At 37.2% G+C, this 26,640-nt stretch overlaps 1 protein-coding gene across 2 annotated transcripts in view; it reads left to right on the forward strand.

The window, feature by feature from the left end:
• Positions 1–26,640, forward strand: part of KHDRBS3 (KH RNA binding domain containing, signal transduction associated 3) — a 90,411-nt gene that overhangs the window by 39,629 nt on the left and 24,142 nt on the right. For both annotated transcript variants that reach the window (XR_010745443.1, XM_066336520.1), the window contains exons 5-6: positions 5,092–5,231; positions 15,262–15,454. Coding sequence is in view for 1 of the 2 variants with exons in the window: in XM_066336520.1 (XP_066192617.1) it covers positions 5,092–5,231; positions 15,262–15,454 (333 nt within the window). In the remaining variant the exon portion in view is untranslated. The remainder of the gene's footprint in view (positions 1–5,091; positions 5,232–15,261; positions 15,455–26,640) is intronic.

Below are 26,640 nucleotides of genomic sequence, written 5' to 3' on the forward strand. Positions count from 1 at the left end.
GTATTGGGGACCAGTTGGAGGTGTCTCTTGTACAATGTTTGGTGGTGATGACTTAACAGTGCTCCTGTATGTATTTTGGGAATTACGGTTTGTACCAAACCTAGTTCACATCTATGAAACCACCCAGAGTGTGTCTGGGCACCAGAACAGGCTCCCCAGAGAAATGGTTACAGCACTAATCCTTGCTGAGTTCAAGAGTTCAAGAAATGGACAGTACTCTCAGGCACATGGTAGGATTTTAGGGATGACCTCTTGTGGAGGGCCAGGATTTGGATTTAAATGATCCCTGGGGGTCCCTTGCAACTCAAGGTATTTTATGAACTTAAGTCTCCAGGTGATTGGAGCTGTCTGGTCCTTAAGTGTTTCTTCTGACCTTTTGTTGTCTGAATGAAGTGAGCTTTTGTGCCTCAATACTACACTGTGACATGAACCAAAGCATGATAAATAACATTCATCTGGAGGTTCAGTAGGAACGTGTCCTGGTGTGAAATAACTCGAATGTAGACGCACTTTTAGGACAGTTAAAAACCAAAGATTTTCTGGGTATTATGTTCTCATCTTACAAAAAATCAAGCATTGCATTGTACAATTGTCTGCAGGTTCCAAATTGCTTTTTTCTTGATGTATATGAGAAGAGGTGTATGAGCATTCTACTGTTCAGACATCCTAACTGATCACACAGAGGATACTCAACAGAGTATTTGTAGGAATTCTGGGCTGTCATAATGTCCAAGGTTACTCTATTTACAAGTTCATGATTTAATGGTGTGGAGAGAGAAAAGGGAGAATTAAGTTCTTGGCTGTTCTAGACATTAAAAAGCTGCCTTTTTTTTAGCTAGAAATATGTTCAATTTGATAAATGCTTCTTGCACCTACTGGAAGCAAGGATATGTCTGATCCCCCCATGCCCCCTTCATCAGAGGTCTTTTTTCTCCATTGAGCTTGATTTCTCTAATGTTGCCATGAATTAAGTAAGCTTATCAAAACCTGGTCATTAGTATGTTAAGCCAGTAGAATTACAGAGTGATAATGAGCAATTCCATTGACTGATTGATTATACACTTTTCCATCTTTATTTTTGACCATTGCATCTTTATTATACTGAGCTGAACTGTGATGCTACATAATTTTTCCTGAACTGTGGGATCAAGAACACTGTCTTAATTTCCCTTTGGCTTTCCATATGTAAGCTTATCAGAATTTCCCTAAATGCCCTAATCTTTTCCACCACCCCTCTTGCAGCAGCCACTGAAGGAATAAGGAGCAGCTTTTTCTTTTCTAGAACTACTGTTTGGTTTGCTGCTGCCAAATGCAACTTGCTTTTTATTTTCTCCAAGGTCTGTTCTATCTCTCTTAAGAAATTACCTATTTTATTTCAGGAGAGATGTCCTGATATGAGTATATATGATTATGATGATACTTTACATTCTCCTTATAATGTAGAGACACTATGACTTCCTACAGTTTTAGTTGCTAGACTCAATTTATGAATATGGTTATTGTTCATCTTTCAGATCAGTGCTGAACATAACACCACATTTGGTGCTAGAATGCAGAATACAGTTGTGGTAGCTGACTGTAGCAAAACTGCCTCAGCCTCTCTTTTTGGATCTTCAGATCCATGGGCAAACATCCTTGCATTGAAGTTTAACCTCAAGCAGCTGCAGTTGTGTAATTTCTGTTAAAAAATATACTTAAAGTCAGAAGCCACAATTCAAACTGCAGAAGAAAAGTAAGGCTCAAGGCAACATAAGCACAGCCAAAAATACCATCAAGCCCAGTTTTATGTTTTGGGTTGAGCAATGCCAGTAGTTTATCTTCCTTTGAATTAACCAGTCTCTTTATTCTGGCCATACTCTTTGCTCAGCACTCTTGTTCAAGTATTAGATTGGTGGGTGTTGTGCTTGACACAGGTTATCTCAGAATTACTTTTCTCAGGTCAGAAAGCCACGTACGTTCAACCTCACCTGGTCCTAATTGCTGGATTGTACCAGAGCTTCAAGGCCAGGCTGGATGGGGCCCTGAGCAACCTAGTCTAGTGGAAAATGTCCCTGCCCATGGCTGGAGAGATGGAATGACATGTTTTTTTAAGGCCCTTTCCATCCCAAACCATTCTGTGATTTCTATGGTTATGGCAGGTTTGGCCATTAGAATTTAGTCTATTTTGCTTAATTTTTGAGTAGTGGCAGTCATTTGTCTTCTGACAGATACAGCACTAATTACCCTGTGCCATTGGTTACCAGAGTTTGTTTTCCTTGTCTTTAAAGCAAAGTGTAGAAGTGTCTTTGAGAGAAAAATCTATGCCAGTTATATGACAATTTGAGCAGAATTCACAGCCTTTTCTTGTAGCCTGTCCTGCCTTCTCCATGTTTGATATGTAGGATGTGGTGATGAAATAGCTTTTAATGGCATTTTGAAGAGCTTGGTGGCCTTTGGAAGCTCTCACAGACTTTTGCTGAAGTAAGCTGGCAAGTAACTGTAAGGTGTAAAAGAGATGGCTGGAAACTTGATAATTGGTTGCTCACTGTTGGGTAAAGATCTACTTGAGTGTTTTGCAAAGCTGCAGGGGGTTTTGTAGGGATCTGTCCTAACATGATATAAATAAATAGCTTTGCTAATAGTTTGAGATAAATAAGGTCTTAAGCTAAAGTGAGCTGCTGCCAGTGTGTTGATCTGGCTGGGTGAAAATCATAGATAAAATTTTAAAGAAGGTTTAGTTAGAACATGTAACTATGGGAATTGTGAGATGAAAATCTCTTGGAGGGATCTTGATGTAAATGCACCCTCCCTCGTTAAATAAGACTGTAGTTAGTCAGGATAGGCAGTTTATTCATAAAATGAGAGTACAGCTGTTAAGCTGAGATTCAGAAGCAGCATTTGACTGTAATTCAAGTGCTGCCACTGCCTAGGTTGTTCTGAGGAGGGTTGCAGTCTAAAGGGTTTCCACGTCCATCTTCTATGTGAGGAAAAGATTGTCTGCTTAATTTGACTTGAAGTGTGCTGTTTCCAGCAGTGAGTATTCATAAATTGACCATCTGCTACTTTTAATTGAGGAATCCATTTCAGAGTCTAATGGATTAACACTGCAGCTTATCATGGCAGCCTTGTACTGCCCCTTCAGTCTGCATCCTCCTGCTGCCTCTGGCGTGTGTGATAAGGGCCATGTTTTCTGTTTTGTGCTGTGCACACACAGTGCAGCCCTTCTCTGTGACTTAAGGCTGCTGCTGTGTCTGGTAATGTGCTGCAGGAAAGTGAGAAAGCATCAGAGAGAAAAGAAAAGGGACCCAACACACACAGTGGCTACCTGAAAACATCTTTGCTAAGGAATTGATTTGAGTATAAAATGAGCAAAGGTATTCTTCCTGAGGACCAGTTGTGAAGATGTTTTGTGAAGAAATTATAAATGGCATCTGATGCAGGCTGTCAGAACTTTGATATTGTATGTTGGTGGTACAGTTCTGTGACATTTTGTGTCAATATTGAAGTTTTTTTCTCTACAGGACACAGAATTTTGCATTTGTAGCCAGTTCTGGTCCAGCAACAAATAAAAATACAAAGTAGGTTTCTGTACAGTAGCTGGCCAGAATAATGTTCAGTTTCCTGTTTGTAGTCTATTCCCTGTGATGAACTGGTTATGTATTGGGTCCTGGTCATTTAATAATGGAATCTGTTTCTCAAAAGCTTCAATTATGCCATTTGAAACAGTTATTTCAGTCTTCTAGACCTTTTTCATATTTGCTGTTTGGTTTCTGCTGCTAAATAGAGGATGATCTCAGGTGGTAAGTTGGGAGTTAAATTTCAGAACCTATTTAAGGCATTTTGGACAAAATGGTGTTATGGTGCTTCTTTTAACACCAGTTACTTTCTTCAGCAATGGGGATATAAAGGACAATTTTATTTCCATTTGTAGAAGTCTAGGAGAAGCAGAATGTTACAAGGATAATTGAGAGATTTGAATTCATGGAAGTTTTAATCTCCTTTCAATGAAGGGTTATGTTTCAAAGTCTGTAAGACTGCCTGACAGTCTTTTGGTTCCTGTCTAGTGAATAAATGTAATAAACTCAGATTTGCAGTGAAATGCAGATTTTTTGTTTTGTCATTGAATTGTAAAATGGGTGGTGGTAGAACAAACCTTCATTCTTGAAGTGGGAGGATTTGCAGAAGAGCTGTTGTATCAGAAGTATCCATTTGTTCCTGTGGGAGCACCTGTTAATATTTTGATACTCAGTACAGAGCCACTTTGGGTAAAATAGTTATCTTTAATTCACCTTTATGGCTGCATTCTGCTTGGCTCATTTTAAGTGGAGGAGAAATGATAGAAAAATACTTATACCTCGAGAGTTCACTGCTGGGTCTGTTTTATTCCCGTGTGCTCTGCTTGTTTCGGAGGTTGACTCAAGGTCCCTGAAAACTGTGCTTGAGAAGTACCATATTAATTCCATGTGTAAAAACCTGTGTTTTCTTTTGGCTAGACCTTGAAAGTAATGGATTTGTGCAGACAGAAATAAGCCATATGTCCTTGGCATTTTTACCATTACATATTATAGAATTTAATTTTTTCAGCTCCTCTTATTTAGATAAGTGTATGTGTGTATTGAATGAATCCCTGTGTTTATTCTATTACTCCTGACTTTAAAAATGTGGATTCCTAATCTATTCCTGTGTTTTCATGTGCTGTTCTCAGCAGTGTATTTATTTGTTTTGCAACTCTCTCTCCTCTTTTTCCTGCTTTTAACACAGTCATTCAACCACTGGAACTACAAACTGGATCGCAGTTCAGAATATGGAATCTTGATTCTTTTTTTCTGGTTTCCTCTTATCTCTGCAGCGTTTTAACCATTGCCATTTTAATTGGTAAAGCTATATATAAATATATGCAAAGGGAAAGAAAAATATGCCTGAGCAAAATAGGCAGTTATTATGTAGAATTTTCTAATATTTGGACTGAATATTGTTCCTGTTTTATTATGCATATTAAGCTTTTTCAGTGTAATGTGTAACTTTTTAAGAGGAAACTTTCAGGAGCAATGTTTGCTGAGGCTGGTGGGCAAACAAAATGTCTTTTCTCACTCTGCCTCCCCCTTGTTTTAGGACTACAATGATGAAATCAGGCAGGCACAGCTTCAAGAATTAACTTATTTAAATGGCGGCTCAGAAACGGCAGAAGTTCCAGTTGTCCGTGGAAAAGCATCGATTCGAGCAAGAGGAGTACCTGTTCCTGCTTTGTCCAGGTACGTGGAATGTCATTTGGATGTATGTATTTCAAGCTTCTCCCTTCAAACACTATTTCTCCCCCAAGTAAAATACATGAAGGATTCCCAAAAGAAGAGCAAAAGGTTGGGGAAACATCCTTCATTTTTTGATGAAAGTTTAGTTCATTTGGACTGAATTAACAAGGATTTTGTGGAACTTGAATGCTTCCTTTGTAAAGAAGAAGAGGACAGCATAAGGAGATGCTCAATCCTACTGTGAGCAACTTGGTTTCTAGCCTTGAGTTGCTCCTTTGGTGCAGCCTGTGTTTGGGCCCTATAGAGTTCATAGCAGCAAATCTGTCGTACCTCGGTTGACATGAATTTCAGGACTATGTCAAACTTACACAGGATGTTTTTCTCTTTTTATGGTACCACTAAGTTTTCATAGTCATGATGAAGTGATACAGAAGTGCTCTAGAGGTAGAATTTGGGTTTTCTTGTCTGAGTGCCATATACTTTGTGAAAAGTGGCTTTTGTTTGATTTGGGGGCAGGCAGAGTCTACTGCTTTTGCTTTTTTTCTTCGTTGCAGGAAGTGCTTTATTTTTACTCTAGCGTCTCCGATCTTCATTACAGTACTGAGACGACTGTTTCAACTCCTTCAAGTTCTGAAGTGTGAAAACAAACCTAAATAAAGCTCATAACTGTTTATGTTACAGAGTACAGGGATTGTGGCTGCAGCACCTAAGTGTGACTGTTAACTGTGGTCATGTTTTTTTCCGTTTTGTGTACAGTTCTTGTTAATGCAGCTTGAAACTTGCATTTCTGAATGCAAGTTGTAAACTAATTTCTTGTTTCAATCCATTTCTCATAAACTTATTTCTGAATAATACCCTGAGGCATTTTACTGCAGATAGTAAAGCATGTTAGAAGAAGCAGCACTAAGGAAACATTCCATTTATATAGATCTGCTTAGTTAAATGTATCCTGACAATAATTCAAATGCAATGCAGAGTGAATCTTAATTTAAAGAAGTTATTCTTACTGTGGGCTGTGTCCTGGGAGAAAAAAATATTCTTTCAATCATCAAATTGTTGTTCTTGTATTTTGTAATAGTCTGCTTTTCTTGATTTTAATGTTCTGAATAGTGTTAATTATATACCAAGGTTCACCCCTTGGCACTGTAATCAACCTTGCAAGAGTTCTTTCAGGTTGGAGACCTCATTTGATTTTTGGAGTAGGGTTTTTTTGCAAATTTTTTTTGGTTTTTAAATAGCTGTTTGTAACTTTGCCACAGATGCCTCTAGTGATGCTGCTACAGACATTCAGTACAGATACATTTGCAGTACTATTTCAAGTTTACTTCATTTTCCATGTCCTTCAGCTAATATTTCTGTGATACAGAAACTTGTTTGGTTGGATCCTATCACCAAAGCATGATCACTAATTTACACTGTTAGTCTCTAGCATGTGCATATGTAAATAGTTTTTTAGTGTACTACATTTCTAGCATTGCTAGAATGTTAGAAATTCTGTTCTGTCCTCTGGATTTTGGTAAATTATTTTTTCAAATCTGCATTTTATGCTAGTGATACATTGTTACACAGCTTACAGAATCCTGCATAGTTGGTGTACTACTGAAGTGTCTTCAGGGTAAATTTAAATGTTATTAGTGTTTGACTTGGAGATAGCAGTAAAAGGTTGGAGTTTTGTCATCACCATTTTTCACATATATTCTAATGGGAAATGAAAAGTGTCTGTTTGACTTGTTCTTTCTTCAAGGCTCGTCTTAAACTCTTAAGACGCTTTTCTCACAAATTGAAGTGCTGTTAGCATGTTCCTTAAGTGAAGTTCAGTTGTGTTGCTACTGTGATCCTACAGCCATTGAGCTGTAGATCTCAAACTCAGTTATAATGATCTGATTCTCTTTTAGCAGAAATGGATTTCAATGAATAATACTTTTGCAAAGCTTTTAAAGGCTTTGTCTCAGTGTTGGATAAAACAGTTTCAATAGGCAGCACCGTGAGATACCTAGAAGAAGCTGAAGTAAAGCCTCAGAAGACTTGCAAAACAAAGTGTAAAACCTTCATCCTAACCTTTCTTTGTAATCTGCAGAATGGTTTTGTGATACCAGTCTTGATCCTTGAAACATCCTATTGAGTGTGTTTAAGTTCCCCCTTTTAAAACCTTTATTACTCCTGAATAGTTTCAGTTAAAAAAAAAAGTACTAATTTATGCCTTTTTTGCTCCTTATATGTGAGAACTGGATATAACGTATCTTATCAAATCTATTTTAAACTCCATAACAATTTTATTTTGTAGAAAACAGTACATTTGTGTTTGCATACAAAAAATCTAGTTCATGTGCAGACATTTCTGTGTGGTAAGAAATTTCCTAATGGTTGTGGTTTGGTAACTCTGTATTCTCTTTTCTGGATTGTTCCTGATTTTCTTGACTATATTTTTATTACTCTAGAGCCAAATAAGGTTTTGTGGGTGACTGGATGGAATTTGTTCTGGAAGATCTGTGTGTGTGTTGTGAGCTTTACATTCACGAATGTTCTTTCCTCATCATTGATCTTGGAGAATATAGCTGCTTCCTATAGCTATTTGTTTTCCCCACCTTGCCTCATGTTTTTGTCCCTAATACAGTTAAAGATGACCTTCAGATGTAATCACAGCACTTTTATTTTCGGCAGAGTTCATGCTGAGCACCTGAACTATTTCGACATAACCTCTCTTCTGTACAACAGGAAGGGAAAGTGGTGAAAGTCTGGTTTTTATTCCTTTGTTCTAGTGGAAGGTGTTGCCCTCAAGGTTGCCCATGGCAACCATAGCTGGAATTTGATCATTTTTAAGGTCCCTTCCAACCCAAACCCTTCTGTGAGTCTCTACATGTTAATGTACACCTCTAAGGAGGTTTTGCAACTAAAGCAGCATCTTTCTAAAACTTCACACTGTTTTAAGAATAAAAATAAGATTCAAGGATAATTCAATCGTGACTCCAACGGAAGATGTTTAAGAAAAGTGAAATTCTAGAAGATGATAGTAATAAGTCGAAGAATTTGGCTAAAAGTTCCTCCATACTTTGGGGTGGCATGGTGGAACCACTTTGTGTCATTTATGGATAGAAATCAGTTCTGGAATCACAAAATTATTTGGGTTGGAAGGGACCCATAAAGACCATCTCATTTCACCCCTAGCCATGGGCAGGACACCTGCTCCTTGAGCAGATTTCTCAGGGTCCCACCTTCGCATTGAACACTTCCAGGGATGGGGCATCTGCAACTTCTGTGGGCAACTTATTACAGTCTCACCACCCTCATAAATTTCTTCCTTATGTCAAATCTCAACATGCCCTCTTCAACTGAAAGGTGTTGTCCTTTGTCTTAAACAGACCCTGCTAAAATTACTCTTTTTCTTATAAGCAGCTCCACTTAGTAATTGAAAGGTTACAATAAAGCAGAGCTGGCTGAGTTTACACACTGGATTAAGAGAGCTTGCATTTGAAAACAATAGCCTCTTTAAAGAAATGGCAGATTTCTGGTTTATGCTTTCAAGAAGGTGTGGAGGTTTTTATACTTTCCCATTTGTTATTCATATTTCAGTCTATGCATGGCTGGGGTCCTAATGGTTGAATGATTGTCATTGTCAGGGGAAAATTAAGACTGCTACAGAAGCTGTGAGTTAGAACTTGCTGTCTTATATGTTAGAAGTAAGGTGAGCTGATGTGGATCACTACTGCAGTGTGTTCACAACTTCCAACTGCTTTCCTGTCAAGTCTGGAATGAACTGGTTTCCTTTTTTGAAGAATAATTTTTTCTTGAGAATATGTAGGCAGTAAAGTGCAAAAGATTCTGTAGTAAAAAAATATTTGATAAAGCCAGTTTAGGATCTAGGCCAAAGACAGGTATTATTAACGTTCACTATTTTGTTTTAATTTTGTGATCTCCCACTTTTCACAAAATTGAAGCATGACCATGTGTATTACTGTTTTAAAATATAAAATAAGACTTGTGTAAGAGGGCTAACCCAGTGGTGGCACTCTTGCAGTTTTATTTTAAAGGATGAAAATCAGGAATCTGAGTTCTGAGTTGTATCCAGGTATCAGTGTTTTAATATTTTAAAGTACCAGCACCAAAATAACAGGTCTGTTATTTTCAGATGTCTAATAAAAATAAAAATACTTACTGTTTGAGGAACACTGAACGTAGGTGGCTGTGGTCAAATGAAGATAATATATCAACATTTGGTAACCAAGTTTGTTAGATCTGTTTATTGAACAGTGTAAATCCCTGCAGGTATATAGAACTATGAATGCTAAAATTAAAGAACTTCAAGTGTTTCCTCTATTAATAATATAGTGTTTGAGAACTGGTCCTAAATTTTGTGAATGTTTGTATTTTAAAGCTGTTCTTCCATTTTATGTTTCTGATGGGAGATAGTGAAAAGGATCTTCATAACAAACTGTTTCTATTTTTTGTTTCACTGAAAGCGAAGGAAAACTGTGAACTGATTCTAGTTGTGATTTCATGATCAGAATAATTTTACTAACTCAGCCATCCAGTGATAGGCTAAATTTGAAATAAAAATCAATGTGATTCTAGAGCAGAGAAAGTGCTAAATGAAATTATGAAAGTGGCTATTGCTGAGGGCAGCTGGAGATGAGTGTGAGTGAGATGCTGTGCCTGCTACTGTGGTCAAGGGCAGTAACTTAGTTTGCTGGAAATAAATCCTACAAACACTATGGGACTCCTAGAAAATATTAATGTCAAATATTATTGCTAACAAAAGCCAAAGAGGAAATATCTAAGTTGTATAAGCTGGTAAAATACTATTTCAGTGGGAATCAATTATTAGATTGGTACTTGTGAATTCCTTCTGAACATCCACAAATGTTTTGAGTCTAATGTAGTGTAGCATAGTATGAAGTGGTATTAGATTTTGTTGAGAATGTTTATATACACAATAAATTCAGGATTCAAACAATGCAATTCAATTGCAAAATTCAATACTTTAGTAATATTGTAAGTGGATACAGTAAGGTGGACTTGCATTTGCACATTTTTTAGACATTATCTTCTGTCATTACTCCACAGTGTTTACACAACACCTTAGCACCTTCTGACACTTTTGTTAGAGGCTTTTTCTCCCCTTCTGTAGTACACACTAGAGAAGTTTACAGTTTTACAAAAATTGTGCTTCACTTTGCATTTTCTTTTTCCTCATATACTGAATTGCAAGTATAAGTAATGAAATAATGTTATGAGAGGAGAGTTAGAATCCAAAAAACAGCTTTCATGACAGTATCTTCTCAGGATGATGTGGTATGTAAGTTAAATTAGGTTATTCCTCCCATTTTGTACTGAAACAAAAAGCATTAAATGAGTTACTGGGATTTGCTTTACTTAGTCTAGTCCAAGGTACCCAAATATAAAAGATTTCTTTTTTAATGCAGAGCCTACAAGATAATTATGCAACTTCGGGAGGAAAATTATTCAGAATTTAACCATGTAAATAATTTGCGTGTTTAATTGGAGAAAGGTTAGCTTCTACACTGGCTTCACCACTGCCAAATTAATGAATTCAGGAAAATTAAACCCAAAGTGATTATAAAGATGAAACAAATATTTCAAATTTTCTTGAAGAAATAACAGTAGAGAGCAGGGCATGGTAGACTCAAGTCCATAGATGAGCATTTTGTTGCTAAAGCCTTGTTGGAAGTGACAATAACAGCACCTGGCTAGGCAATGGGATTTGCTGTGTGTTTACAGCCAATAATTAAGTACTAGTATCTGTTTGATAGATACTGTTTGAAATTGCTGTTAAAAGGTACTTAAAGTTTTTGTCAAAAACAGCAAAAAGAAAATCAAATACTTGTGTCCCCTGTGATGCTCCAGTATTTGTCTACTGCAGTGTCTTACTCTGAGGGGTTATTGGCAGAGAGATTTTTATTTCACCTTTACTGAAAATAAGACAGTTTAACCCCATTCCAAAGTATTTGCATAAAGCACTCAAAAAGTTTGGGAGGTTCAGTGCTTATTTGTGCATGACATCAGCCTGGATATATGGACTCAGCACTGTAAGAATTCTTACTCATAAGAGGTTTTTACTGAGGACATTCAAAAGATTTCTGACAGGGACAGAAATTACACCATGATAGAGAGGAGGGAAAATAAAGACAAAAAAATACCTTGTATGTATTTTAGAATATGAGCTGTTAGTCAAGGTTGACAGTGGGCTGACAAACCAGCTTTGATAATGTGTAACTTATTACAAAGATTTTATAAAGAAAACAAAATTATTCAGCAGTCTAGTAGCAAAGACAAGGAGAGTTGGTGGCACCTGAAATTTGGCCTGCAGAAGGATGTCCTTGGGTAAAAGACCAAACAGTGGAAGTGGTCTAGGAGCCATGAGAAGTTTGATTTGATGGTGAGGTATCTCTAAATGTGATAAAACAGAGCTGGGATAAAATATGTAGAATAATTGCTCTAATTATTAGTAGTAGCACAAATTCTTTAATTTATAGGTGAGATAGTTGTAGAAGGGAAAGGGTGGAGAACAGACCCTCTGTGTAGCTTCTCCAGAGGCTTCAGAAGTAGATCAATACCCCTCAAAAGTAGTTGACTAGGAGATGAAAAGTCCAGGAAAGAATGAAATTTCAAAATCAACTTCATTCAGTTTTGTTCGGTCCTTTGTGGTCACCAGAGAGAAGCCCAGAACCTCCTTTTCCACTGCCCCCCTTGAGGAAGGTGTAAGTTGTGCTGAGATCACCCCTCAGCCTTCTTCATTCCTCTGATGTTTCTGTTGGATCCATTTGATAAGCCTCAGTTGTCATTTGTAGTATGAAGAGCCTTAATCTACTTAATTGTTCCTGATATGTGAAGAGTTCTAGACTGCTTGTCATCTTTGACAGTTTCTGATGCCCTTCCAGTTAATTTATGTTTGGGTTGGGTTTTTTTTGGGGTTTTGTTGTTGTTTTTTTTAATTAGGAAAGAAGCTGAGTTAGGAAACAAGTCTGTGAATACACACAGTTGAGTAACAAAGTTTTGTATATACTCTTTATGTTTTCTAAAATCGTACTTTTTAGTGTCCTGACCTCTGGGCCAATCTTAATTCTAGATGTTCTATAGTCATAGTGCAGAACCTATTAGTTTGTGTAATGGTAGGATATATAAATTTGTATGTGTGTATTAACTCCCAAGTGTCCCCTCTTGTAAGCTAGATTTTTTTAGCTATTTTTATTTCTAAAACTTTTCTGTTGAGATTCAGCTGCAGTTTATTGAAAAATAGTGCACATACTTTCATTTGTTCCTTTTGTTCTGTAATTTGTCTCTAAGGCATTGGCAGCACTATCCAGTGGATTACTGTAAGAACTGTTCTACCATGACAAACTTGTTCAGTTATTCTTGATTGTGTAGCACAATCTTAACTTACATGAAGACATTCATATATATAACAGTTTATCTGCACTGGTGATTGAGGCTCGCTCTGGGAGGTTTCCTGATTCTGGGACAGTTGAAGGATTTCAGTTACCTTGGACTTGCTTTTCTGAGTATTTTGTTTTATTGGGATTCTTCTTATAGGTTAGAGTTCGATTCAGCCTTTCAAGTGATACCTCTTTTAAAACCTGTTCTAGCTTTACTGAGCTCCTATTGCCCTTTCTCTAGCTTTTTCTTTTTTGAACATTTTTGTGTATTTGCTCTGATTTCTCACAGAATTCCTGTCTCTCCATATAATATACATTTTACTCTTTAAACATTTTTAAACATAATTTGTGTAGCTGCCCTTTTCAAATTAAGCGATATCTGAACAAATTTGTTGTTTTTGCAAAGCTGTGCAAAGGGTCCTGTTCAAGTGGTTCCCCAGTTTTGAGTCTGTTCATTGTAAATGTCCATCAAGCTTCTTTAGCTCCCCTATAACTTCTTGAGAAATAACAATTCCTAAATTAAAAAGGATATACGATTTACAACATACAAACTTATATATAAGTATAAGAAATAACAATTTACAGTTTCTAAAAATTTCCTTTTATCATCATAACCTGATACTATTCAAATCCATTTGGTGCTGATTAAACTCTCCTATCACTGGGTTTTCTGTCTTGGTGCTTTTCCAGTCTCCTCCAGCCTGGTGCAGTAACCATGAAAACCATGCATCTCAGATTAAGAAGTTCTGTAGGAGGAATGAACAAAGTTATGAAAAGTTAAGATCATAAATGATCTCATAATACAAGAGAAATTTTATTACCCACCCATCACTATTCCAATCCTATTAACTGTTTTTTGAAATGCAGAGAAGACCTCATCACATGGATCTGGTTTTCTAATTACTTCTCAAGCATAAATCTGTTACTTTGAAAAACTGTACGTTTTTTCTTTCCTTAGATGTTTGTCCATGTTTTTCATCATATCCCATTTCCTGCTTTCACCTGCATCCTGCCTGAAGGATGCTGTCGAGATTATGCCTAGTGATTTTTGAATCTTTTTGGTGACCTTTTTCTCTTTTTTTAACTTGGTATTTATAGTCTATGTCACTAGGTTCACTTCCCTTTCTATGGCTTCTCTTGGAAAGTATCACATTTGTTATTTCTTTATATTACTTTGGCAGGCTGGGTCTGGGAATTTCACTGCTCATCCCTGCCCCCACTACAATGAAGTCAAATAAGCAGCTGGTACCCTGTTCTGAGGAGGCATTCTACAGATTAGCCAAAACCAAGTAATAAGCACAGTTTTAAATCACTTACACTCTAGGCTTGTTTGAAATACTTTGTGACTGTGTTTTGATCAGTAATTAAAATTAATAAAATCTGTCTTGGTTGTATCTTTACACTTTTTGCATTCCTCATTCAGTGATGCACTTTTTGAAATACTGCTTTTTTGTGGTAAAATGATTGCCTTGTTTTCTGATTAATTTACTGATGTGAGATTATACAATCTGTATGAAATGGGATAGAAAATCATGAGGCCAAATCTGGATCTTCATAATACTGTTCAAGTTGGAGTTTTTTTCTGAAATCAGGACATTTTTACTCAATTAATTGAGATGAATTAGATAATGGCTTGGTAGGTAGAAAGACAAGGTAGAGCTTGTCCCTTGTTTTCTTCTATGTATCTGCTAGAGTGTATGATGAGGGCCTGATTTTGGAACAGTTCCATTTGCCAACAGCAGTCATTCAGACTCAATTATAGTTCATGGATTGAAATTATCTCCTTAAAAAGAGGATGTCTATTAGCAATGTTTTAGATGTCCTGTCTAAAAGAGAGTAAATGATACAAATTTCTCACAGATTGTACCTCTTAGTCTCTCCTCTTACTACAGAGAGACTTCTAAATGGATCAAATGTTTTTTGAAAACTGGTTCAACTGAAGTCTCATATTTTTCATCCTTATGTTAAGTATCCAGAATAATGGAATGCAAATAAGTGCTTATCATACTTTCAGAGTTTTTAGACCAAATATACTGTTCTATTTAGTGCTGTTAAATGTATGTAGGACATTGGGTTATATCCTATAATCACCCTGCATATTTTATTACATTTGGATGTTTCCTGAAACAGGCAGAAATCTCTTCAGAAGCAGAAGAAAATATATATTTTGTGACCCACTTGGTATCTCACACCCAGTGTGATCTTTCGGTTCTCTTCAGAAGCTTTCACAAGATCAGAAGGGAATGGCAACTGATTCCTCTGTCCAGGGTTTGAGTATTATACAGCCTGACACTTTTAAATGAAGCTGTTATTCTGTGCTTGTGATTTCACATACTAGAAGTCAAATTCCAGTGAAGTTGACTGATTCCAGCAGATTGTTTTGGGTGTGTCTGCATGTGTGAGAATGACTCAAGTCAGCGCAAGGTTCATCACTGAATCCCATGTCTAGTTTGTATCTTCCAGCATTTTTTGCATAATGTGTGTAATCGGATTTAAACCTACAGAGAGATGACGAAATCTAAATCTCTTTTAGACTTTTTCTGGCTGTAGCAAAGCAAAGCTGTCACGATGTAGGGGAGGGAGGTGTTGGTGGGGAGGCCCTGGCTATAGTGTTTAATGGTGACTGATCTGTGTGTTCACAGGGGCCGTGGGGGAGTGCCTCCACCACCAGCAGGAGTGCCCAGAGGGGCACCAGCTCCCAGGGGAGTCCCTCCCAGCAGAGGACCAGTCAGTCGGAGCCGGGGACTTCTGGCACCCAGAGCACGAGGAGTTCCTCCCCCGGCAGGGTACCGGCCCCTGCCGCCGCCCCCGGCACAGGAGACCTACGGCGAATACGTAAGTGAGCTGTGGATGTGTGTGTCATTCTGCACGGGTCAGATCCCTCCACAACTCTGTACAGAGTCTGCAATTTCACCTAATTCAGTCCTAGCCCCAGTATCTCTGACAAATGTGGTCATGTGTCTTTACCGTTTCAGGCTAGAACCGTTTAAATTTTTAAAAAATCATGTTATATGTATGCACCACCATAAAGACATTTACAGTGCATTTGGTAAAATAGTTATGTACCTCTTAAATGTTTAATATTAGGTTTCTGCTTTCCAAAAAATCTGAAAAATCACAATATTGTAGCTTTTAATTCTCAACTAAAACAGAATAATATTCTAATCTTTCTTAAGCCTATCTTTGTGGTCATATAGTTGTTTAATGATTAGACAAGTAAAACATTTTTATGGAAGCTTCAGAACTAATCCTAAAATTTTAACAATGCACAGTGTATCTCAGTGAGCCATACATATTCATCTTCATTTTATTGTGTTAAGCATTAGAATCATATCAAAATACTTTTTATGTTGTATATGACAAAATTATGCAGTTATGAATTGTTAGGGAAACTTAAATTGAACCTAAAGAGCAGTAAGATAGAAAAAAAAGATCATTAAATCAAAACTATAGTGATAAAAATGAATTTAGTCTTAGGAAACAAAAAATACCATCAAGGATAGTGCTTTTAATGCTTTATATATACACTAAAGGTTTTAGTGTGCCCTCTTTACAGCCAAGTGTGTCTGGACATTTTCTGTTGTTTAGACTAGCAAAAAAGGAGATTCTGCATTCCTGAAAATGGTTTTGCTCTTTGGATATTTTTTGCTTTTCTATAAACCTTTCTTTCACCTACCTTTGCTTCTCTTCTTCCAAAGATCCCCACCAAAACCATCTACATGAATTTTTTTCCTTTTGGCAGAAACCCAGTTTTCTGCATAACATTTGTAGCTTTTTTAGGGAAGAAGTTTAATGTTGTTAATGTAAACATCTATGCATATAACTGAAAAATTCAGAAGAAGTTAATGTAGGTCATTAATTCTGAGGAATAACAACAACATGCCTAAATTTTCCCTGGCTGTGCTTGACTAGTCAAAGTGGTTCTCTCACAATGCTTTCAAAGGAACCAGCCCTCATTGAACAGCCTGTTTCCAGGACATACATTCTAGAACACATAGAGAGATGGGGGAATTAAATCTCTTTGAGTAACTTCATTTTTATATGTAATCTGCTGTTTATAGCATGTGTCCATAGAAGTGGTGTGGAAGTAACAGCTGTTTGCCTCAGTATCCTGAAGTATGCTTCACTTCTCGGAGAATAATTAGAAAAAAGCACTGTACAGAAAAATAGCACAGTGCCAAATAACTTCTAAATATCATTTTCTTTAGAACTGGATCACTTGTCTTCCAAAAAAGATACCTTTGCTGGGATAGACACAGTTAGATAGATAGGTATAGTGCTAAAAGCTGTAGTTGATAAAGCAGTGCTAGATGATCTGTTTTTTCTTTAGAAGAATGTTTAGCAGGGACAAAACCCATTGGTGTATTGCATGTTCAGTTTTAAATTTTATACTTGGTAATTTTTTTACCTGTCCATTTGCAATATATTATCTAAGTGCTTTAACTGTGTCTTTTACAGGCTAAGGGAGCATGGTAGGAGTCGTTAGTAGTATTTCTGCCCCTTCTTTACTTATTCCTATTTAGTTATATCTAATACTAAAGCATTAGTTTGCCAACCTGAGCAGAATAAGATGTTGATTGAGAAGTGTGTGTAGAATGTGAACATCAGAAAGACTGAGGGGTTCCATAAGTTATTTTAAGCACCATCCAAACTTTGGAGACTGAGATATCCAGGGAGGTTACAGAGAAACCTTTAGAAGTGGATTGGGTTTTTGTAGCCAGGTTTTGGTAGTGAAGGGGTGCCAGAGTAGTTTCTGTGAGATGCTTCTGGAAGCTTCACCCATCTCCAGCAGAGCCAGTGTCAGCCAGCTCCAGGTGGTCCTGCTGCTGGGCAAGCCAAAGCCCAGCAGCAGTGGTGATGCTGCCTCTGGGATAATGTATTTAAGAAAGAGAGGGGAAAAAAAAAAACAGTCTGGAGCACTTTGTTCCTAAAGGACTTCACTCCATGGAAGAGGCCTACACTGGAACAGTTCATGAAGAACTGCATCCCAAGGGAAAGACTCACATTGCAGATGTTTGTGTTGGACTGTCCCTGTGGGAGTGATCTGATGCTGGAGCAGGTGAAGAGCAGGGGATGTCCTGTCTCTGGGGAGGAACAAGCAGAGACAAGGTGAGGTGAACTCATCACAGTCCACATTCCCAAACTCCTACATTGCTATGAGGGAGCAAATTGAGAATTCTGGACTGGAGTTGAGTCTTGGAAAGAAGAGAAGAGTGCAGGGGAAGGTGTTGCTAAATTGAGTTTTTATTTCTCATAATCCTACTCTGATTTCATTGGTAATAAGCTAATTTCCCTGTTGTCTGTTTTGCCTGTGACAGTAACTGGTGAGTGATCTCTCTCTGCTCTTATCTTGAGCCATCTTGTGTCTTTTTGCTACAGTTTCTCTCCACTGTCCACCTGAGGAGGGAAGTGACAGAGCAGTTTTGGTGGGCACCTGGTGTCCTGTCAGGGTTAATGCACCACAAGAAGACTTTCTATATTGGATTGGAAAGTCCGAGTATTCATGAAACTTTTCATTCCCGAAGGCTTACAAGCCTTTGCTTTGTACTCATTAAACTAATGTGAAACTGCAAGTCCAGGAGGAAGCAAACTGTGTGTGGATGGAGGCTTTGAACCACTCAGTCCTTTAGCTGTGAATATCTCCAAGGTGATTTAGGGCTTTCAGTATGTAAAGTCCTTGCCCATTTCTTCTGTCGAGAGCTGTTAAATCTACCTTGTTACAGACAATGAATTACAAACAGCTTCCTTTTTCCTTCACTCCCTTTGCTCACTCTGTATAGTCCTTGAAACAAATGAATTTTTAACATTTATGACTAAGTTCTGCCTCCTGCTTATCCTGATATCTCTTCCTCTTATTGATTAACTAGCTGTTTTTTGAAAGTTATCATCAAAATGGGAAGAGGAATGCCTATTTCATTTTGAAAAATTGGAAGGGTTACTTCTGGAGTCAGTATTTCCATGGGAAAAATAGCACAGGCAAAAGGTGGATAATTTGAGGTGCATTTTAATGTAGGCTCAAGATAAAGAAAACTGTGTGAACATTGCTGTCCTGTGTTTAGAGCCAACAGGGAAGTGTTCCAGAACCTTGCCCATTACTGAAAGCTCTACTCAGAGTGAGCTGCCTCGGTCTTCTGTCAGCTTTCTGGGGTCTTTACATTGGTGGCCTTTGAGTGCTTTGGCTTTCTCTGCGTAAGTCACACAACATACTGGACTTGCAGCAATATTGGCACATCTTTCCAGTTCAATATAAATAATTTTCCCACTTCACTGTTGCCAGTCTCATTTATGTATGAGTCTCAACCGGAGGACTTGTTCCCCCTAAGACCCCACCACACTGTTAGTACCATGATGAAGTTCTTGAAGCCACTAAATGACAGTTCCTTATCATTTTCTCTGAAGACTGACTCTTTAGTAGCTGTAGCATCAGTTTAGATAGGAAAAATTATCTCTACAGCCAGCCAGCTTTATAATCGCTGTTCTGACCTCACTGCTGTGGTTGCTGTGATAAACTTCCTCTGAAGACTTACAGGACTCTCATTTTTCTTTCCTCAACTGTTCAGGTCAGGAGAACACCTGTTGTGATGTGTGAAGCACAGCCAGGATTATTTTTGTAATAGTTGGATGAGGGAATCTGGACTAGATGGATGCTACATTTGTTGAAGAACTTACAGATGGTTTCAGGAACATTTTTCTCATAATTAAATGTGAATTTTTCTTTACTCATTTAACTATACTATGTAATAGATAAAAATATTTTTATGGATTTTTAAGCTGACAACTTGTTCCACTAAAGTAAGAAAAAGAAATTGTATTTAACTACTAGCTGAGAATTTTAAGCTTTTCTGTATTTTTCCAATAAGCAGGAAATTAGTAACAGTGTAAGGTCAATTCCTTAGCAAATGTTGATTCAAACATAGGTTATAACAGAACTGCTCAGTCTCAGTTACTGTCTCAACATTTGCTGCCCTTGGCCTCGTCGTGCTGTCGTCGTCTTAGCAGCTTCCAACCTCTGAGGCTTTTTTCCAAATTAGCAACACGGCAGTGGGACTGAAGCTTTTTAAGGGTAGATTTTTATTTGATGCTGTTTTCATTTTACAAAGGCAAATATTTTGCAAATATTCTGCCAGTCTTTCACTTCTGTACTTAGCATGAATGTATTTGTGATGATGCTGTGTCAAGTCCTCTTTTGGCTGCTTAACTGTGTTAAATGCAAAGTGAATTTTATCTGAGTTCATGATCAGATTTTTAGACATTAAGAACTTTATACATGGATTTAAAACTTGTTGTATTGGCAGTGTGGAATTTCTACACTTAAAAAAAAAGCCCTCATCAGTCTAGCATGTTGTGGCCAAAACTTGCTTCAGCACTACTTTGGAGGACAGTCAGATCTAAATATTCCTCCCCATTCTGGAGAAGATTTGTGACAGAGCTTTATTTCTGGTTTTGGCCAAGTTATTGATGCTTTCTGGTATTCAGACAAGGGTTAACTCAGTGTCAGTTTTCTGATGCACTGACCACATGTACAATTTCTAGCAACTAATGGTTCAATGACATTGCTTTGTGTATTAAGAAATGGAACTGAGATATAATGTCTATAATAAGAGACCAAGGGAGCCTTTCTAATGTTAAGTAAATTGTAAACTGAAAAAGAGCACTGTGAATTATTTCCGTTTAGATTTCAAGATTATTTTAAGCTGGATACAGATACAGGCCACCCAAAAGGATGTACAGAGCAATCGGATATGAAAAAATTACTGATAACAACAAGCTTCAAAACCTACTCCTTAAATTCTACATTTTTGTTACTTCTTTTCTGCAAAACTATAAAGGTTAGGGATGTCTTGCAGAAATACATTGCTTTAACTCATAAACAAAGCAGACTTCAGACTCAAGATTGTAGTTCTCACACTGAGTCTCTATTGTGAGACTATAACTAGCACTATATGTGTACTGTGAAGTACATGTCCATTACAGGTAATAAAATACCATGAGACTATGCTTGTCCTGTTTCCCATGAGAAATGGAGAAGACTCAAAACATTACTGTAACCTGCTCTCTAACAAGATCTCACCCAAAATAATGAGCAGATGGTGTGTTGCTCTGTCTCTTTGTAAGTGAAATCTCAATATTTTTCTAGTGACGGAAGGCTTGTGGTTCAAATTCCTGTTAGAGTTGTTCATATTCCTTTGTTTCTGTCTCGAGATGGTGTGCTGACCACCAGGATACTGTCCCATCATACACAGTGCTTTCTGTCCTTTTGGTTTTGCAGGAAATCCTACAAATTTGGTAAGCCATAGGGAAAGTTGATTCACAAATAATATTTGTCTGGATGGCTAAGAAATTTATTTCATGATCCAGTGATTATTACAAAATATGAATGTAGACATCCATTAGAGAAAAGAATGATTGTAGTCTTTCTATTTACAGAGGAGAGCCTGTTCCATGGAAAACTCTATAGCCTGTTATTTAGTTCACTTCCTTAGAAAGCCAGTGCAATTTCTGTTTTAATCTCTGGCCTTAAGCTTAAATTCCCTGTCTCCTTATTGAGATCATAATTAATTTAGATTTTGAAAAATCGAAAATTAGGATTAATGTGGAAGCAATTTCTTGGAGCTGTTAGTACACTGCTGATTTTGTGTGGGGTACTGTTTTTAAGGTAGAGTTTCCTCATTAACATTAACTTGCTGTTTGAGGTTGAAGAAGGTAAGATCTGTAAGAAAAAAAAGAAAAATCTCTGTGTATCTCCATATAAAAAAACTCCAATTTTTCATATTTAAAATAAAGACTTCCTGAAGTTGAGGTAGCAAAGTATTAGTGAAAGTAAGGGCTAATCCAGATGACATAAAACTTTGAAAAGAATTTAAATTCTTTAATGGAGTTCAAGTGTAATTTCAGTGTCACTTTGGAAGGTGTACACCATGTTTTAATTTACCTTGGTCTTGTGAATTTTGATAGCTTCCTAATGATGTGTAGCATTTTAGATCAGTGAGTTTATTAGCTTACTTGTTTTTAATGTGAAGCTTTTTGTTTCAGTTCCTTAGAAAGGGCTCGAATTAGCTTCAATCTCTAAGAATTAGAGAAATTATCTTTAGTCCATACTGTCCCTGTTCCCCTTGGTGGATAGTGTTGTGGTTTCCATTTAGGTAGTGCTCCATTTTTTTAGCAGTTTTACTGAGTTTTGGCTTTTTAGAAGTACTACCACTGTTCATAAATTCAGGGGGAATTTGCGTAAGACTTTAGGAAAGCAAGATCATAACATGAAAACGTTATTTCTTGGCTTTTTCTTCCCAGTACAATGTTCTTTGTCGTTGTAAATAGGACAAGCAAGAAGAAATAAATGTGGGGAAAAAACCTTTCATATTTTAAGCCATTCAATTAACTGTTTTGTTTCGTTTCAATTGTTTTATCTTCTCTGGGGTTTTCAGGATGAGATGGAGAGAGGATATTTCCATTTTCCCAGGAACTAGGGTGACATTGGCTGTGGAAAAAGTGAAGTGTTTTGGAGACAAGGCCAAACAGCTTTTTCCCTTGCCTAACTCAATATTCTTCTATTAAGTTCCTATAAAATTCTTTCCCAAGTATTTTAATTTAAGCTGTTTATCTAAAACTTGGTATTATTGAATGAGTCCTCCTGATTCTGACACTGCTCCCTGCTGTTGTATATAGAAAACCAGACTTGTTTTCGTCTGATAGTAATTTGGTTTAAACGTTGCTGTCTATATTCATTAGCAAATCCTCAGGGGTTTTTTGAGGTGCCTGAAAAAAATCCACTCCTGCATATCCCATTCTAGGGAAACCTTATTTGTTCTGGTTGGATATGCACTAGGCTCCTTCTGGATGAAAACAGATGAAAAATCTCCAAAATAAGAGCTTACAGTCTGTGCATGTTTGCTGCTAATGTCCTGATGTTGGTACTCAGCCTTAAGATGGTTGTAGCTACCCATATTTGTTTTGATTACCCCATATTCCCTGTTGATTAAATGAGGGGAGGAGGGGGGGATGTTATTCCCACATAACAAAATGGCTGTTCCTTCTCTTTACAGTTCTAATTTGCCAAAAGAAGTTCATTGCGCTGCACTGATATTGTTTTGTGTTTTCTCCTTCAAGTTAATCTCTGCACAGACTTTTTTTTTTTAATTTGATAGGTTCTATCTAAAAGGAATATGTTCATGTGTTCTGGGATAAAGTAGTGGTGTAAGTATTAATTTCAGAGAATGATGAGAAAAAGAAACCATGTAAAAAGAAAACATTTTAGCTGTAGTGGTAACAGCCTTGTTTTTTTCCCTTGGATGCATTTCCTTAGATGGGAACAACTGGAAAATTGATTTCCTATTGATTTCATGATCTTTTTTCCAGTTCCACAAATGGCCTTTTTGCTAAAGGCCACTTTTGCCCTCTTCTTTCTCCCTGTTTCTCTGTCTTGTTCTTTGAAACATTGTTCATTTTCCTTAAAGAGGATCCAAACAGTAGTCTGTCATTGTCACTGCCAGTAGATTACAATTTAAAACCACCGTTTCCTATTCTCCACTTGCAAGGGTTTGTTCAGAGTGCTGTTGTAATTAAAAAGTACTGATGAGCAAGGCTTAGCATGATTTATAATGTTTTGGGAGTGCAGAGGTTTTGGCAAAGATTGCTTTTATCATTTTTTTAACCCATTTTAGTAACTTGATACATTCAATGGGTGCATATTTACACATTTCCTTTGATTCTATTAATGAAAAATGTCTACTTTACATGGAGCAATTACAGCTACCAGTGGTGCTCTTTGGATTTATTTCACCTGTGGGCAACATAATTGAGACCACTACAGGCAGAAGCTCTCGTAGTAGAAATGCTTATAGGTTGGCATAATAAAGGGCTTTATTAATAAGCTTTGAGATTTTACAGAGTAATTTCATATTCTCTTCAGATGATCTGTGTTGTAACCCCAGCTTTTCTGTTACTTTGGGAGAAGGTTCTGAAGCCTAAAGCCAAGACAGTTGCTCTTGGTACCTTTCTGGTGAATACTTCTAATGTTGAGTGATAAATACCTGTAGTTTAAAAGGACTTCAGCATTTTCAGCTCTTTTTCCCTGCATTTCTGTTGTAAGTGCAGACTGTTCAGAGCACTTCCTGGCTTTTGATCAGACTAATCTGATAAGAATTTAAGTTTTCTAGGTTATCCTGAAAAGTAGAATAATGAATAACAAAGGGAAGGCTTCTGTTCATGGAAAGAAGACATGATCTGGTGTGGACTTTGGGGTTTTGAAGTGGGAGATGAACTGTGGGTTCACCAGTAAACTCTGTGATATCTGAGTACATTTAGGAGAAGCTATTCATAGACATACGTAGTATGAATAAAGAAGGAAGTCCATTGTATTACATTTAGTAGGTGGAAGGAATACAGACACTGTCATTCATGTGAAGAAGAATAAGGCTTTAAGTAGAAAAGTGAATGCTTTTATAAGTACCTGAAAGATGCCCAAAAATCAGCAGGAAAAATATGATGAGAAGGTTTTTATAAAGGCATAATTCTTTTGTTATTATATAGAAAGAAATCTGTATAGCAATGCTTGAGCTTAGTAAAATGTACTTAGTACAAAAGTCTGGTTTAGTACAGGCTTTCTGTGCATGTAGGTTCAGTTCTATCCATTTTCATTATATATGTGTAAAACTGGTCGTTATTTCGTTTAAGTTAGCATGGTATTTTATAGCACTGGAACATGCCAGATGGCCAAGGATATTTCACCTAAATACTAAATAGAGAGAACATTCAGTGAAGTCACTACAGGTCTGATTCAGAAAGAAAATACTCAAGTAGTGTGGATTTAATTTAAAATGTGAAAAATTCTGTCTTGGTTGACCTTATTTGTAACCTCCTGAAAGAGAAAGTTTTCAAATACTGCATGACTAAGAGCAAATACTGTCAGACCTAGTTCAGGGAAAGCTCTGAGACATACTTCAGCTGCTCCTGCCTAATTGCTACTTCAAAGGAATAGTGCAGAGAAAACACACATTTTGGAATTTGAATCTCTTATTTCTTAACAGACCAAGCTATTGAGAGCAAACTCATTTTATTTTTGGAGCATGTTGCACATATTAATTTTGGTTTTAGTGTAAACTTTGAGGTTTAGAGCTGTAAATATAAGGGAAAAATTCTTTGCTGTGAGGGTGGTGAGGATCTGGCACAGACTACCCAGAGAATTTGTGGTTGCCTCATCCCTGGAAATGTTTAAGGCTGGGTTGAGCAGGAGTCTGAGCAGCCTGGCCTACTCTGGACACATGGAAGTTGGCCCTGTCCATGACTGTGGATGGAACAAGATGGTCATTAAGGTCACTTCCAAGCCAAACCCTTCTGTGATTCTATGAAATACAACAATACAAGATAATTGATCAATTTAAGCAGGTTATAGTAATCTCAAAAGCACAGGTTTACAATTTTAATTCAGACAGGAGTCCCACATACAAACCACAAACTAAATATCTTTCCATACAAGGCTTCTAAGAGCCACCATCAACATCATAATGCAGGGCTTAATTTCAGCAGTTGTCACCTGATTAACACATGAAGTGGTGAACAGTAATGTATCCTGGGGCAAAAATTCTCTGGAAGACAAGTGCTAATAAAAGTTCAGTCTGATATAGAATGGACTTCCCCCAAATATTCCTTCTGTTCTGCTGAACATCTTATGAAGGATCTTCTCATTTCAAATTTTTTTTGTTCCTTTGTTTTCAGTAAGTCATAAAAACATCATAACTTCAAAGTAGTCTCTTACCATCTTTCTTTTGTGATCCATGTTTTCAGTGAAATGTGAATAAATGTGAATGAGAGGACTGATTGCTCAAGAAGTATCTAATAATTCCTTAGGGGCAAAGCTTTCCTAACACATTAAAAGGTTAATTTCAGTCCTCCAGTTTCATTTGTTGCCACTGCTGGATGTGCCCAGTTTGAAGTTTGGAAGCCTCTCTCAGGGATGACTGGTTCACAGCTGAGAGAGTCCATGAGAAGAGACCAAATGTCATGTAAATGTTCTGGAACAGAGCAAAGAAATTGACTCAGGCAGCTTCTGCTGTTGGTCAGAGTCTGTATTGTTAACAGATGTCTGTGTATTGCATCAATAAGTAATAAAATGCCTGTTTGGAATATCTGCCAGGAGGCAATGGGGTTGGGGCTTCGTCTGTGGCTTATCAAGAAAAACCCATATCAGATGGTCAAGAAAATCCAGAGAGACTGTTTTAATTTTTAGTTTCAGGGCAGTGAATTACTGAAAGAGAATATTTCCTTTTAAGAGAGGCTATTTATTCATGAATCTCCATGCATCTGACAGTTGAAAGAATCCTAGTTTCTTCTTCCAAACCAATGCATAAACTCACTCAACTGGTGCTGTCAAATGTTCAGACACACCCTTCTTCTAATGGCTGCTGTGAAACAATCATGTGCACTGATCTAGCAGTGGTGAAGCTCTATGGATAGGCAGGTTGCCTGTTTTCCATAGAAGCAATTTTAAATTACTGGAAAACTTGCTAAAAACTCATAGGAAACTTGGTTTCCTATCAGTTGTTTTGAGGATGTCACTGGCTTCTGCTATAGAAAGCTGTCAGATTCCCATCACTGGAGTTGTTTTCTACTAGAGTTAGACAATCCATCATTTGTCGCTCCTATCTGAATTGATACTGATTGTTGGTTTTGTTTTCTGTCCCTATGGAAAGATTCTTTAATGTCCTTTTTTATGAAAATGTTTGTTCTTTCATGAGACTTTATGCTGTAATTGCCAGGGCTGGATACATACTTACTCAGAAAACATCATTTACATATATAGATAGATACATATGTACATGAAGGATGGTGCTCCAGTCTTTGAAGTGTCTTCTCATTAGGTCATTCTCATCTGGCAGCACACTCCTGAATATCCAGCAAGGTCTTTTGTATTTAGACAGGGTTTAGGTATTAGGATTTCCTAGGAATCAGTGCAGTGGATGTGCCATTTCTGCTTTTCTGCCATGTTTAGCTTGGTTAGATATATTATTGGACAAAACAGTAAA

Source organism: Sylvia atricapilla, chromosome 1 (genome assembly GCF_009819655.1).
Source record: "Sylvia atricapilla isolate bSylAtr1 chromosome 1, bSylAtr1.pri, whole genome shotgun sequence".
NCBI classification, from domain to species: Eukaryota; Metazoa; Chordata; class Aves; order Passeriformes; family Sylviidae; genus Sylvia; species Sylvia atricapilla.